The sequence below is a fragment of the Mizuhopecten yessoensis genome, unplaced genomic scaffold (genome assembly GCF_002113885.1).
Source record: "Mizuhopecten yessoensis strain PY_sf001 unplaced genomic scaffold, ASM211388v2 scaffold8365, whole genome shotgun sequence".
NCBI lineage: Eukaryota > Metazoa > Mollusca > Bivalvia > Pectinida > Pectinidae > Mizuhopecten > Mizuhopecten yessoensis.
The window spans coordinates 904,607-921,926 of NW_018407511.1; the positions used below are offsets into that span (position 1 = coordinate 904,607).

Here is a 17,320-nt window from a genome sequence, read left to right on the forward strand (position 1 = left end):
GAATATCATATGGTAAGCTATTCCACAACGTAGCCGAAACCCTCCCAAAGCATCTGTTTCCGTAGGTCACAGTACGAGATTTTGGGACACACCACAAAGATTCTGACTCCGACCGCAGTGATCTTGACGGCTGATACAGGGTAACAAGCTCCTGTAAGTGAGTCAAGTAAGTGAAAGCAACCGTGCAACACCAAAAAACTGTTCAGCTTTTTAAAATCAAACAAGAAGGATGCACAAGGTATTGTCCCATTAAAAAGAGATGGACTCCTTTACACAGGTAACATTGACAAGGCTAATATTTTAAATGAGCAGTTTCAATGCGTATCCACGCCAAATGACCCCAGGAGTTTGAAACATCTATGCCAGCAGGGAGTAACTAATATGTTGGAAAATAAAAACCTTAATCCACAGATGGTTCCAACAGCATGTACAAGTAAGTATGAACCAATGGCAGATATTTCTTTTTCGATCCCAGGCATTGATATCAGCTGGTTAATATTAATTCTATTGCCGCAATACATACAACATCCACTGAGATACTCCAGAAATGCTCATCAACATTCATACAGACAGATACCAACAACAAAAGACGATTACAAATACTCATTCTTTCCCTTAGCCATTGTCCAGCGGACCGCTATACCTCCTGATATACTTACCTATACTATCGATTCTCTCAAGGCGGCTGTTAGCGCTGTCAGCTTGCTTAGACCCTAGCAAGCCACCCCTGTTTTTACCTTCAAATATTTTATCTTTTAACCTGAAACGTAACAGTCTACAAATTAATTACCACATACATAATGTATCACTACCACTTTCTTTTACTTTACTACTGCCAGCCCAGTAGCCCTGCACTTATTGGGACACCGTTTTTAATAACAAACTGCACTGACGCGCACGCTGCGCAGAGTACTCGAAAGAGGGCGTTGCAGTATTTACAGATAGATAGATAGATAGATAAAAGAACACATCACAAGATCAGTCACAAGTTGTATAAGTTTTGGAACCCAAAATTCAACACACACACGGAACATAACCACATCTTTATCACAGGGACCTGCTAATTTATTACAGCTATATTTGAACCTAACTTAAAATAAAGTGTTCATAGTGATTTTACGTTTTAGGGGTTAGATTATTTTTCGGTAAAAAAACCCACCTCATATATTATCATCTTTTGGTTGGCATTATTACCGAAAATTGATCTTAACCCCTAAAACGTGTAAAATTATGCCTACTCTTAAAACCTTAGCTTAGGGTCCAAAAGAAGCTGGTACAAATTTCTCATGTGCCTCTGATCTTTGTAATTTTCCTCGGATTATCGGTTTTTAGAACCCTTAGGTTAGCCGCGATTTCACATTCATATCGGTGAAATCTGTTGAAGTTAGCGAGGACTGCAACTAACATTTGTACATCAATGGAAACGAGAAACTACCAACTGAAAACAGTAAAAAAAAATGAAAATAAAATAACATAAGGGGAGACCAGGGCAAGTTCAGCCCCGAGGTAAGTCCGGCCACCACTGATATCTTAAAATTGTCCTAAGCAAATATTTACAGCTTCGGGGATCTCAGCAGTTCAGATGACTTGACTGGACATTTACTCGGAAAAAATGGTGTGGAAAAGTCAGCTATAAAATTACTAAACAGGAGAAAGTTTTACTTTTGTGAGGGTAAAAAGAAAATGACGAACCCAATATTCTATATTCACGTGATGGTACACATAAAATCCTACCGTTTACTTTCTTATTGCTGTTACGAATTAATTAAAATATCAATTTGGGGCAGGTTCGACCCATGATACTGGGGCAAGTTCGGTCCATGCAACACATGGAAAGTCATGAAATTGGCGGGGAATATTTTAAGTTGCATCGTTTATGACGTCAAAATCCAATCTTCAAAAAAAATATTCTTCAAATACTTTTTTCGTGTGAATTTCCCGTCCCGCCCAGCCAACTAAACTGCTAAAATCCTCAAACCTGTAAATAGATATTAGAAATATCAGGGGTCGCCGAACTTGCACCAGTCTCCCCTAATATAATTCAATTAATTTATTTTTTATATAATAAAATCTATCATTCATTAATATTCAAAAACTTTCAAAACCCCCAGATATCTTCAATTAAGCAGGCTTAGATCGTGGACAGAGAGCTCGAGGGCAACCAGCGAGTGCGACAAGTGAAGGAGGCCATCCAGATCAGAAAACAGGGACCCGTTATAAACAGAGACGGGGCTTACCGGCTCAGCCAGGTTTACGACACCTTGTTTGCCAAAAACATTTATTCTTGTACATATTTCCAATATTCGAGATGTCCTCCATTCATTTGGAAAGATCTTCAATTACGTGAATTAAAGATAGGATCAATTGAAATGAATACAGATTAAATTTCTTTTAAGAGATATCTTGCAGATCTCACGTATCCGCGAAGTGATGTGAGATTTTATCCTAATTATATGGTAATGACGAAAGACGAACCACATACGGAATAGTGATATAATTGATGTTCTTTGTAGACTGTTTATAGTTTCATTCAGTTTTGATATTTCAGCACTATAACTATTTACTGGATGTTGATTTTGACTATACTTATCTAAAATATTTCTAAAACAATTTGTATTTTGGGTCGATATAACATTTACATGTAGTGTTGGACGGTATTTAAGTACGCGCAGCTCTCATAACGTTAACGCACAGGGACATGAGAATTTGTTAAGGTATAGTTAAATTCTCAGGTCCCTGTGCTATAAAGGTCAACTTTGTCCGTTGTGGGAACATCACTTTGAATTTCTTCTTTCACTGATGTTTGTGACCACATTAAATGGGACTCTGTTCCGTTTCTTTAAATATGTTTATTCAGCAATGAACACGGTCTGAAAAGACACACAAAGTAGTGGTAAATTGCACAATGATAATTAGCATGAATTACGTATAGAAACTAATCATAACATACAATCCTCTATCTCCCCCAAGTCTTTGGTACACGTAAGTAATAGGGTCACTCGTATTAGTCCTAGGAACAAAGACTGATGTGAAATATGAGAATTATTAAGAAATGTCCGACTAATTGTCCTAAAATAAACAAAATGAAGCACTGAGTCTCCGTGAAAAGTTGCACAACAGATATAACACTTAGGAAATGTTCCAAGTAGAAACAAGTCAATTGTTATTTGGACATTTTATAATCTGAATGCCAAGCTGGTTTCTTTGTGGCACGACCAGAAGTCCGACCACCGAGATTGGAAATATGCCCACTCCTCGCTAGATCCTGCGGCACTGAGCGTGGGTCGCTTAACTTTCTCAACTTTAGCAGCGTGTTCTCGTTTGGGTATGTGTACAGCGGAGTAAGCCGTGATGAGTGCCGCGACGATAGTGACATCCAGGTCATCCGTGACATAGTCGCAGTCTGTGATAGGGCCGGCTACAGCTGGCATTGTTGTGATGTGGCAATGATGGGGTTCAGTATTCTGACCGTGTTCATAAATGGGACTCTGTTCCGTTTACTTTAAATATGTTTATTCAGCAATGAACACGGTCTGACAAGACACACAAAGTAGTGGTAAATTGCACAATGATAATTAGCATGAATTACGTATAGAAACTAATCATAACATACAATCCTCTACACATCTGTAACTCACTGGTAGTTTATATAACAGTAAACATAGTATCTAACCGATAACTGACGAAGTCACAGCTTTCGGCCTACAGTAATGCCGGTTGAGGTCGGTTGTTGTCGTTGTCGTTTTAGTATTTTACCTCCCCGCTTTTATGTATCATTCTTGTTTCGATCTATTGACCAATCAGAGCCGAGTTAACAAATTTTCAAACATTCGGCGGACATTTTTATTTCAGCTTAGGTTTGTGATTGTTGATAAAAATGGATGTAGAAGAGATATTTTCCCTGAAATATAATGAGTTGCAGAAACGTGCAAAGTCACTTGGCATCAGAGCCAACATGAAGGTTTGTAGTGATGCTAATATATGAGTGTGTAGTTTAAATATTGCAACCTCGTCTGTTCTGTCGCTCTCAGCTGATCGTTTGGTTTCAGATTAAATATTGTTTACAGTACTGTACAGTAGCTGTAACATCGAAACCTCTTACATAAGCAAGTCCAAAATTAAATGGCACTGTCCTTATATTTATAACTGGTGTAACTATACTGTTAATAAAATTATTGCATAGAGATAAAAACACAGGTGCTGGACACACTAATACCTATAACGTTTATACAGTATTTCACTGTACTAATCATAATATAATGTTAGGTGAATAACATCAGTATGTCCAGCACCTGACCTGTGGATAATATAAAAAAAGGAAAAATTAGGAATGTGAAGAAATACTGACAGCATCGGCTAATTTTACGTTACGTGTGTTTATATATTTTAAGAAATTAGTTGAGATCATTAAAATGTATTTGTATGTAACTACAATGCCAAAATATTAATGGATGTATTAATATTCATTGCTTTTTTAGATTGACAAATTGCGAAATGCCCTTATAGAACATGTACTGGACCAGAACAAGATTACAGAAAAACAGCAGGATGCTAACGACAAGGTTATACTCCATCTATTATCTGAGATTAAAACTTTACAGAAAAGTTTTAAGATTACAGCTAATTGCTTGAATGAAATTGACATGGATAGTACATATATAGTCATTGTCATGTTGAAGCTGGTTACTATGATACACACGTAGACACAGCATGAAGTTCAGTGAGCTGTCAGTACCCTCTGGCTATACAGTGGTGTCATAAGAATAAATATATGACCCCAAAACTAAATACATCCATGACACAGTGAATGACACACCAAAGATGCTGCTTGCCCAAGGTTGTTTCAGGGTAGTTTGCTTTGCCTTAAAAATGTCTTTTAAAAGGAAACATTTTCTAGTCTGTTTAAATTAATGGAGTGAGGCTTTTGGAGTCACGTACACATATATCAAATATTTTATGTTGTCAGACAGACTCATACATTCTTACTGGTATGGCCAACAAGATCTCCACACAGTATACATCATTACATGACATTCTTCTTGTAGCACAATAATAAACATGAAACAAATATAAAAGCGGCTAGTATTCATTGACAACATGTAACAAAATATTTATATCTTTCAAAATACATATTCATTAAGGACCAAACAACCTCTAGTGCAAACAGGATTTTGGGACAAAATGACCCAGATTAATCTTTCCATCTGGGTTGTTTCGCTCTAAATCCCTAATCCAGTTTGCCCAAGATTGTTTTGCCCTAATTCAAATACATATAATTTTAAAGTTATAAATATAAATTTAAATGTTTTTAATGATTAAAAACTTACTGCATTTAATCATTGTTTCATGAATAATCTTGATGTTGGAAGAATTTCATGTGTATGCTATGTGCAGATCTTGTTGACAATGTAAGGATCCAACGAGTCTTATGACAAAAAAAGACCAAGGAAGACTAATGAAAACTTTAAATGAGATTAAAGTAGTCATATACTTTCATGTACAGTACTAAACAGGTCTGAAAAAGTTTCACCCTTAAATAATTCTAAAGCAAAACAACCTAGCGTGAAACAACTCAGGGCGAACAGGATTTAGGGTGAAATGACTTGACACTACAATCTTTTGTAAAAATTGTTTCTCATAAAAATGTCTAGTTTGGGTGAACAAGACAGATGCATTAAATGCTCAAAGTTATGACAAAAGTGCTTTAGAGTGGCTTAATCTAGCTAGATATTGCACTATATCAAATGTTGTATATTTTTATTTATTTAAGTAAATGATGCAGGTATATATATTTATACAGTTAAACAGCCCTTTTAGCCCTTATCACTGTGATTTCATTTGCAGAAAACATCAGAAAGTCAAGGAGATGAAGAGAAACCAAATGAGGTTGAAAATAAGGGGAAAAAAGGCCCAGGAAGACGGGTAATGAAGAAAAAGTGAATTATAGTATACATAAAATCATGTCAACTTAAAAATCAATAATGTCTGGTGACTACAAATTAAACTACTGAATTTCCTCATATCATGGTAATGAAAAATTAAACCCAATAATACTGATTATAACCTGACCTCTCTGAAATTTTACTGAAATTCACTTTATTTTACAGTGGTTGGGTTATATTCAGTATGGTCGTTTTATATTCATGATATAGTATCCATCAACTATTGATTTATCAGCTCGACTTTTGATGTTTTACCATAGTATATAGCATGTGTTCAACCATGAACCTAACTTTTAAGAAATTATCCAAAAAGTTTATAAGTCAGGAAAATCTTGTAAAGATTGGTTCAGACTAAATGATGGTATGCAACTTAATTCCATTCAAACATGTCTCAAAGATGCATGGTACATATATGTACATTATGTAGCTTTGAACAGACGAACAAAGCTGTGTTATATACCATAATTAATACAAAACACATTTTAGTCCTTATATTATGTTATCGCAGGGCGCAGGTACATTCATTGATCAGGTTTAATGAAATTTTCTCTTTACGCTTTATATAGCTTGTATCAAACCCAATATATTCACATTTTGTAGAAAAAAGAGAAGGTGATGAAATCAAAAGCTGTACCAGTGATTAAGGATACCAAACCTACCGCTCCAGCCAGTGTGAAGACTGTAAGGCCAGGACTTCTTGGGTCAAAACAACCTAGTGTATTATCTCCTTTGGTCAGGAAAAGTCTCGCCACAACCAAACCTTGTATTACACCTAAAGGAACTCCCAGACCCTTTAATACACCGACAAGGACTCCGAAAGCATTAACCCCACAAATCAACAAGGTCAAGTCCGCAACAACAAAAGTTGTAACACCTAAGAATGTCGCACCAAGAATTGCCACACCCAAAGTCCTCACACCAAAACCAAAGCTAACCACTCCAAAACTGTCAACACCGAAATCTGCATTGAAGTCGGCCACACCGAACAAGCCTAAAACGCAAGCATCTGTAAAGCGCATGTCAAACCAGGTAATGCCCGGTACTCATGTACATTGTTTAAGTAGCCATTCAAATTGGATATCAAATATCAATGATATTGTGACCAAAAACCTAAAATTGAAAGAAAGAAAAAATCAGTTAAGTTTTTTTGTGTCTTAGGATTTTGGTAAAAAATCTGAATATCAAAAATGTTTTATACGGACCAAGCTGAATTCCTTATTCAAGTCAGAAACGCTCTAATTTAAATCAGAAAGGTACTCATTCTTAATTAGAAAGCCACGTTTTATAAAAAAGCAGCCCAGAAAAATGAGTACATGTTTACAATCACCAATATTGAAGTCTTGTACAGAAAATATCGACATCAAATCTGTAGAATTGATAAGAGTCCAGTAACAATTATTTGTTCATCTTCCCCTCTGAGAATATATCATAGCTTGTTGTCATTTCTCCCATTGCCAGCTTTTTCTTAAAGTCTAGGTATAAGTCCAGGATGGCTGTCAAAAAAGATTTTAACAGAATTTGGACATGTACACATTCCAATCAGATAAGTCTGTTTCTACTCCCTCAAGGACTTGAGAGCTGTATATGAAACTTATAGTGTGGAGGTCGTGCGAAGATATCTAGCCTTGAGATAACACATGGCTTATTTTACCATTGGCGGTCAGGAACCATATAAATCATTGCCACTTTACTAAAATTGTTTATCTTATATAGGTTAAACATTTCATTCACTATTTTCAGTATTCATAATATCTCATTTCAGAAAAGAACACCACAGGAGGCAAAAAAGAGGCGCAGTACGTTTGAGATTGTTCCTTTGCCAGATGAGCCGACAGAGAACCAGTGCTGCACACGGAGAAGTACATTTGAAAAGAAGTCGGTAGAGGAACGGAAATCAGGGAGCCCAGGGGCGCAGGAGATGCTTGGAGCTCTCACAGAAAACATGGGCAGTGCTGAGATGAAGGAGAAGCTGCTGTCAGCCATTGATAAAAAAGTGCAAAAGAAAGGTGATATGTTATAACATGATATACATGGTAACTTACACTTAAAATTTACATATCAGGCATAAGATTAAATGTCACATATTCTAGGGAAACTTGTTTTATTGATGTGGAGGATAGGGTAGTCTTACACAAGAGTTTAAACTTTCAGAAAACCTCAGGTTGTAACCTTAGTTTAATTGATGTTTCATAACCTAAAGTCATTCAAATTGGATACTTAGAAAGTTTGAATTCATGTTATCTTAGCCCCTCTCATCTGAAAGACCAAGGTGAGTTTATGCTGGATTGTGGCATTTCTCTGTCAACAATTCCTTCTTCTCAACCTCTGAATAGGAATTTGTCAAAAATTGACATTAAGAATCCTTTAGGTTGTGGGAATTCTAAATTGGCTACAAAGAATGAATACACATATGCTGCAGGGACTGGCCCTCCTTATAGTTTTTAAGAAGAATGCTTTGTCAATATTGTTAATATCCAGGTGGGAAATACAGGCCCTCTATGTTGAATGAACTTACCTGACCCTAAAAAGTACTCTTTTAAGATTTATTCCCATTTCCCCTACCAGGCCCTGTCTCTTCACCTCTATGGGGACACAACACCATTAATAACAAAGCAATATGTATGCCCTCCCCACATAGTTTAGGAGGGGACCTTTTCTGTTATTTTATACAAACATCCAGATCTTGTGTGCTGAAAAGTATGACCTAACACCATGAAATTCAATAGATTCATTCTGATCTGTGAGAAGTATGACCTAACACCATGAAATTCAATAGATCCATACTGTGATCTCCTGATAGTGATTTTTAGTGAATGTAAGGAGCTCATTTCATATTTTGAGGAGGGGAAACTGTCCATCTATTGGTAAACCCATCCACACTACATCATGGTTCGCCTTTGTGTTAAGTTCCATTACTCTTATGTAAGAAATCAAACAAACATGAAACTGAATGTGTGGATACATTGAGAAGTACTGCATTAGTATATTAAATGTAGGTTATTGTGACGAATATGTTCTGTCTACTGATTTGACTTTGCATTTAGCTCATTTTCTTTGTGTTTTATAAGCCCCATTTTCCATCAGATCTGTTATGTTTTACAGACAGTTTCTAGTAGATATTTTTCATTTTGAATAAGTTCTTGCATAAAAAAATTGTTGTATGTTCACTATGTTGACTTACAACTAACTTATGCCTAATATTTTTTATTTACAGTATCAGAAAAGGACCCTGTTAAAAAAACAGGTATTCCCCGATTTGCAGCTTTTCTAGCTGCCAGAAAAGAGGCTAAAGAACAAAAACCTTTGACTCCAGGCAAGTGTTTTTATTTTAACCAATATTGTGTGTGAGTTTTCCTATTCTACTTAATAGTGTAGATTGTCCATTACATTTGTGGCGTTTGGCACTTTGTAAATGAGAACTATTTAATACCGAAGCAATCGGAGGCATACTAAGCAACATCAATCCTGTCTTTTTATGTATGTTATCACCAAAAAGATGGAGTTAAGGAACATGTTGTGTTTCCGATGTCCAGGAAACCCTCCGTCTTCTGCACTCACCATTCTATTAAAATGAACCACCCAGTATTAGTTTTATAAATTGCTGTCTGTTTGAATTCATTGTCAATTTGAATGTCAGAATGGCAACAGAAAAGGAAAAAATTGTCTTGTACAATGCATTGTTATAACATAAATTATATGATTTTAAACTAAATGTTATATATCGTGGAATGGAAAATGATTGATCTTTATTCTTAAAAAAACTACAGGAAATAAGAACTGGACAAAAATTCACAAGAAAGAGTTTGACAAAATGGAGTCCATTGATGTGTACCTCAGCAAGAAAAGGAGGCGCCAAGATGACTTTGCCAGCTCAGCCAAAAAGACAAAGACATTGCTGGAAGAAACCAAGGCAGCCATCAGTAAACTAAAGAGTCACAAGACACCCACAGCATTCAAGGTAAGGCTGCTAGGACACCTTCAAGGTAAGGCTGTTAGAACACTGCCAAGTCTTGGAAGTAGTGACAATACAAATTTCTTTCCAATGCTGTACTGTTGCATCCATTGGCAATTTGTCTACAATTTCACCAAGTGACTTCTTCTAAACTACTGAATGAAATTTCACCAAGACTGGAAGCATTGTTATGTGATGGGGATTCATATTGTGGTCAAAGTGTCTGGCAGTAACACACTTAAAAGACGAATACAGATTTTGTGTAAATGAATGGCATTGACATCACTTTCAAGGTCACAGGGGTTAAATAAAATGTCAAATGATCAACGGCCTGTAAACTGTTCTCATGTTCAAGCATGAACTCTGTTCTTGCTTCTCACTAAATCATGCGTCACGACAAAAATGTCAGGTGTAAACATTGAAAATAGGTGTGGTTTTAGTCTCCAAAGTTCTCCCAAATCACGGACAAGTTGTGTAGTTTTTATTTATTTATCACCGGAACAAGAAATCGACCTTGAGCATAGAATCCAAGTTTGAGTATGAGAATAGTTTCTTGAATACAGGCTTTGGTCTAAATATCCAAACAGCATGGAGCAACACAATACAAAAATGTAGTAACTTGAAGCCTACAGTGTGCAGGGATAAAACATTCGTTCATTTGAATAAATTACTTTGACTAACTTCGAAAGTTCCTTTAGTAAAATAGATAAAAATCAGAACTTTCAACACAGATCTGTCAGATGTAGAGTTACGATATTTAGCCTGTAACATAAGCTTTCCTGCTATCAAGTAAATTGAATTTTATCCTGACCCGCTCTGAAGGTCGCACATATTATAAAATTGGGATTCTTGTTTACAACACTATTTGTTGTGGGGTTTTTTCAGACAACTACAAAATCCTCACTGTTTGTTACCCCCGGGACAAAAGCAGTGAAGACGAAGACGCCTGTTGGAGTGTCAAAAACCAAAACACCTGTTGGAGTGTCAAAAACCAAAACACCTGTTGCTGCAGTGCTGAAAACTAAAACACCAGTGACATTTAAACCAACAGTTTTCAGCACCAAAAATATGAACTTGGACTTCAATACAAACACCAGAAAATCACCCCGAGCGTCTTCATCTGGGACTGCCACTTTTCAGCCTTCTGTCCTTTCGACCAGTAACATGAACCTCAACTTCAGCAAACTCAAAACACCAGGCACGCTTCCCAAGGGCAATGGTAACCGCAAATCATTTGGTAAAAGTTCTTTTCAATCAGTAGTACTCTGGAACTTCATAAGACCAAACAAAACAACTCTTTCCTGTAACTCAACCAACCCTTTAAATCTGTTCAAGGCCATATTATTTTCCCATCCATTCATCCAAATGATGCCAGTCCATGGACTGTTATATTTGAACAGCTTCTTCCTGAGAACTGAAAGTGTCAGGGTTAGGCTACTGTACTGTTAGCAAATGTTTGCTATGCCTACCGCCATTTATTAGCAGAGGGGGGGCGGCGGCATATAGTTTACATAAATCCCTACTGTCCTATCTGGTCCTGATTCAGTGTCATTGTTTTAGCAACTCTTTTCTTAATAAATTTTCAACAAAGTTTAAGTATGAAGATACCTCAAATGAGTCCATATTTCAGAGTTCCAAGGTCACTAACTATCTAAAAAAATGAAAAAAAAAATGATCAAGCTTTATAAAAAAAGTCAAGTATGAGAATGCTTTGAATTAGTTTGTATTTCAGTTTTCATGTTACAAGTCATCTTTTTATGGAAATTTGACAGTGACACTAATTTCCATTTGAGGGGATGCATTCATGTCTTATAGACAATTTTTAGTTTACCTAAATTGACAGATCATTTTGTTAAATATGAAATAACAGATTATTTTCAATACCTGGTATGATAAAAAAGTAATAATATAAGTTTATGGAATGATCAATCATATTGCTTCTTTAGTTTGACCATCAGTACTGTAACAAGATGGTCCCTTATCACCTATATTTTTTATTGCAGTCACACCTTTCAGGTTTGATGCCTCTATAAACTGTACACTAAATGACAGCAAGTCAACAACCAAGAAGTTTGACCTAAAAGCAAGTCTAGCTCGCCCCATCACGTGGAAAACGCACAAAGGCACACTCAAGCCCTTGGAAACTGCCACCATGTACTCCACTGCAAAGGGTGAACCAAAAGTCAGCGTGAAAACACCAAAGGTGGCAGGAAGGTTGGTACCATCAAGTTAGGACAGTGATGTTTTTTTTGTTTCACATGAGATTGATGAATGAGTCGGGAAGTTTGTATTTTAGATTGTGCTGAAGACCAAACCTTAACTTTTTCTGAAATTTTGATGTTTTTGAAGAAGAAAAAATGTTAAAAATTACCAGTTCTAGAACCCAACAGTTACTCCTTGTAATAGAAGCAACCCAGTTATATACTGCGGGGCGGAACAATATACGCCCGTCGAATGCCATATAGTGTTATATACCGCGGGGCGGAACAATATACGCCCGTCGAATGCCATATAGTGTTATATACCGCAGGGCGGAACAATATACGCCCGTCGAATGCCATATAGTGTTATATACCGCAGGGCGGAACAATATACGCCCGTCGAATGCCATATAGTGTTATATACTTTCTTACATTGAAATAAGATCTGCATCACTCTAAGAGTGGTTAGCTGATATGCTATAAAAAATGTAGAAGAAAATCTCCAGACAAAAAATCAAATACTGAAATGAACAAAGGGCAATTACTTTTGCATAAATCATCAAATCAAAATTCTTTTGAGGGAGACACAACTTCATATCATGATTATAATGTATACCAAGTTTAAAAGAGATCCGTTGAAAAATGTAGGAGGAGATTGCCGGACAAAAATCAAATACTGAAATAAACAAAGGGCAATAACTTTTTCAAAATTTTTTGAATCAAAATTCTTTTCAAGGAGACACAACAGCATATCATGATTATTTAGCGTACTAAGTTTCAAAGAAATCTGTCAAAAAATGTAGAAGGAGATCTCCAGACAAAAAATCAAATACTGAAATGAACAAAGGGCAAACACTTTTGGAAAAATTGTCAAATCAAAATTCTTTTTTAAGGTAGACACAACTACATATGATTATAATGTGTATCAAGTTTCACAGAGATCGATCGAAAAATGTAGGAGGAGATTGCCAGACAAACAAAAATTTATGCCGGCCGGACCACCCCATACCATAATACTTCTGTCAAATTTGACCGGCGTATAATTGTCCTAGGCTCAGTTATAACTGGAACAAGGACGTAAAGCCCCATCAATCAACGGGCGTATAAAAATGAGATATATATCTAAGCTCCGTAATTTCTTAGTTATGAGAAGAAGATGACAGTTTGGAGCACCAAACGAGACATTTTGATCCCTTAGTATCCAAATAATAGAAAATTTGGTTGAAATTTGTTCAGTGCTTTATGAGAAGACGTTGAAAAGCCATGGGCTCAAATTAATGGTTTAGAAAGGATATTGATTCATTTCAAGATTTATGGATTGTTTTGATGTTGTTTTTCATAGCTTGCCAGAGCAGTGTTGAAATAAATGTTTCATCAATCTCATAATATTTATTTGAATTTTAAAATGTGGACATTATTATACCCCGTCTTTGGTAAGTGGGTTTAGAGAAAGTGTTTTTTCAGTGTGTCTGTTCATGGTAAAAAGCATAAATTCCTCAAATTATATTAAATGTATCTTTCAGAGAAAATCGTCGAGCTGTAGCAATGAAGAAGAGGGCAGACCAGAAATTTGATAAGCACATGTCACGGCGAGGGATCAAGGCACAATAGAATTTGTCTGGGCTAAAATTGTTGTGTGGTGCTAAAACTGTCATAATTACCACCACGAAGTGTTCACTGTATACAGTGTGTGTGGAAACATTCCCTTATGTGGATGGACTACTTGGATCAGAAAGTTGATCATACCAAGCAATCAGATGTTTATCTCAATGGTCTTATGGAGCTGCTTTCTTTTACATGGACAGACCAGTCACATCAGATTTCTTAAAACAAGTCATTTCCTAAAGGAAGAAATTGTACTGAAATGATAATACTCTATAGATGTACCATCGTGCTATGGTGCTGAAATGATCATACTTTGATATGTACCATTGTTCTGTGGTGCTGAATTGATCATACTCTATAGATGTTCCATCGTCCTATGGTGCTGAAATGATCATACTCTATAGATGTACCATCGTGCTATGGTGCTGAAATGATCATACTCTATCGACGTACCATAGTCCTGTGTTGCTGAAATGATCATACTTTGATCGTACCATTGTTGTGTGGTGCTGGAATGATCATACTCTATAGATGTACCATCGTGCTATGGTGCTGAAAAGATCATACTCTATAGATGTACCATCATCCTATGGTGCTGAAATGATCATACTCTATCGACGTAACATAGTCCTGCGTTGCTGAAATGATCATACTCTATAGATGTTCAATCGTCCTATGGTGCTGAAATGATCATACTTTGATCGTACCATCATCCTCGGGTGCTGAAATGATCATACTCTATTGACATACCATAGTCCTGTGTTGCTGAAATGATCATACTTTGATCGTACCATTGTTGGGTGGTGCTGGAATGATCATACTCTATAGATGTACCAGCATCCTGTGGTGCTGAAAAGATCATACTTTGATATGTACCATTGTTGTGTGGTGCTGAAATGATCATACTTTGATATACATGTACCATGTTCCTGTGGTGCTGAAATATATTTCTATACTTCTATCCACCTTTTGTACTGAATCGATCATTTAAATGTACATCACATTGTTTCACCTATAACTTCATATATATGTATTGCACAGGTAGAAAAAATTGAAGTTCCTCTCCATAATGATCCTGTTTATGAAACTATCTTTGTCTCCAAACTGTCTTCTTTCCCTTGTCTATCTTTCCTGTTTTATTTTCACGTGTCAATTTAATTTGTTCTTGTCATTATGTACGTATATTGTAGGCAGTAGTTTGTCTTTGTCCAGACTAATATATAAAATGATAATCTGTTTTGTCTTCATAGTATTGTATACTGATCCATGTGTTATTATATTTTTTTTCTGATTAATGCTTACAATTATGTATATGCTTATCATCATATGAGTTTTCATTACAATGTATTATTTAATGTTGGAACATGAACCTTTAATAATCATAAATTGATCCTTCACATGTTTAACAGGTAGATTTATAGATTGATTTTTTTTTTAGATTTTCAGTATTTTTAAGCATGATTGATGATATGAATACTCAATAGATACATTAATAGCACTTTCTGTTAAATGATTGGGACTTATAAATACAATAAAACATGTGTATGTGCCCCTAATTACAGCTGCATGTTACTGCCCTGACCAAGGTCTTAATCCTCTTTATTACCGGATTCTAGCAGTAGTCGGTAGAATGTTCTGTTACTGATGGTATTTTTGGAAAGTTCAGAACATTGTTAATACCGAAAAATATGAAAATAACTATAATATGTACTTTTATATTTTATATGCTTCAATGGTAGAATATTGCCAAATGTCTGCAGAAAATATAATTAATTAAGAAGTTCAGTCCTGAACTCCTAAACCAAACTGCACACATAGATATATGTACTTTTTTTTTTTCAAAATAGTGTTTCATTTTTATATCAAACAGATAATCAATAATTTAAGAAATCTTTATTTTTTTTTTAATTTAAACATGTTTTATCCTGTCAATTTTAATAAATTAATTTAAAAGATAAAATTGATAACTTATTTTGTATGTATAAAAGTAGGCATTTGTTGTATCTTGCCATCTTATTAATATAGATTTACTCTTATTATTGTAGCAGTTTTTGTGTATGTTAATTGTATAACATAGAGTTTTGAAAAACTTGACCGATTGTGGTTTTGATAGTCATATCCTGTAAAAGCATAATATTTTGTTGGGGTATTAAATTTCGTTACATTCCTGGTTTTATAAAAACCATGAAAAACAATCCCAATGACATTTTAAACACATACCATCGAACGAGTAAATCTCCCCCGATCTTACCTGTACTATATTTACCTGCACTGTGTCATCACGCCTGTCAATTTAAACTTCTTGCTTACCAGAAAAAATACAGGGTTCTGAATATTGATTCCACAAATTATATTATCCAAACAAATTTGTCTCCATACATCAACAACGAAATTTAACCCTAACGAAAATATATACTTTTACAGTACAATGAAAATGTTATATCAAATTTGATTTGTATTAAACTGTATGCAGTACCAGGTTTATTGAGCGAGTGGAAATCTGATAAAAGGTAAGCATTAAGATTAACTATCCAATTTTACTTCCATCAGTTAAAAGTGATGTTTAATTGTATTGTAAATAAAATTGTGGAACCTATATAACAATGTATAATGCTTCACAATTGCGACAGCTACTTCAGTTTTAAAGGATTATCTCATCATTTTATGTATATGATTTTAGTCATTTTGCTTGTCATATAAAAAAACCTGCGCTTTTTATAATCACATTTTATGGACAAAGCTATGTAATCTATTACATCGTTATATGTTGGCAGGAGGCTACTTAAAATCTCATTTTTTAAAGAATAAATAGCCCTTCCTGTCAAATCATTGTACTGATGAAACTGCAGTAGAAATGGAATATAAAGGATTTATTACAGAAACCTATCTTTGTTTTTACTTTGTTCTTGTGTGTAAGGGTTGTTACTGTACCATATACATTTACACCCAGGTCCCTCAGCAATCTTGAGTACAGTAGTATAGTAATCAGAACAAAATCACATGGTGGGTGGCCTCCTCATACTGGATAGCTGCCTGATCAGACAGTTTAATTCCTTGACCAATTAAACTTTTACTATACATGTAGATACAATTTAATCACATCCTAGGTTGTACTTCTTACTCGGAAGTTGAGACGCTGTGTGAATCTTCGTATGGTTCAGTAACATTGTCAGTTGCTCATGAATGTTAAGTGTTTTAAAGTGCAAGATTTCAATGTGGAACACTGAAATTCACAAGCAAGTGTGAATGGCTTTCCTCAGGAAAAGAACTTGTGGCAGAACTTTCAAATTAAGGTCCACTACCATCACCATTCAGCAGATCCAGACCGCTCCTTCTGCCTGGTGAATTGGCCAAGCACCACATCTGTGAGGGGACCAAGGCAGTTGAATATCATACAATGTTTTTCACATTGAATATGATCTACTATTGGTGGCGACTATCGCGTGGGGACAGGTGAGATAAATAACGGTTACTGGTTATGCCCCCAAGTTTTTATTTTGGACCGCATTCGTTTATGGTGATCCAAATGGTTGGACCAGAGTTGTTCATTTATGAAATAAGGTCGGACCCAGTAACCTGATGCTGCTTTCATGCAAGCCTTGACAGGCATTGCAAGGCCT

General features: G+C 35.6%; 1 protein-coding gene across 2 annotated transcripts; it reads left to right on the top strand.

Annotated features, from left to right (window-relative positions):
• Positions 1-3,821: 3,821 nt before the first annotated feature.
• On the top strand, positions 3,822-14,472 carry LOC110455741 (nucleolar and spindle-associated protein 1-like). Of its 2 annotated transcripts, none has more exons than XM_021506077.1 (10): positions 3,822-3,961; positions 4,479-4,562; positions 5,845-5,922; positions 6,543-6,971; positions 7,705-7,948; positions 9,157-9,255; positions 9,710-9,900; positions 10,780-11,113; positions 11,898-12,108; positions 13,619-14,472. In XM_021506077.1, the coding sequence occupies exons 1-10, from the start codon at positions 3,878-3,880 to the stop codon at positions 13,704-13,706; spliced, it is 1,842 nt and encodes a 613-aa protein (XP_021361752.1). In that variant the 5' UTR covers positions 3,822-3,877; the 3' UTR covers positions 13,707-14,472. The 2 variants fall into 2 exon arrangements, with proteins under 2 accessions (XP_021361752.1, XP_021361751.1); XM_021506076.1 differs by having other exon boundaries at positions 10,780-11,131; positions 13,619-14,471.
• The last annotated feature ends 2,848 nt before the right edge of the window (positions 14,473-17,320 follow it).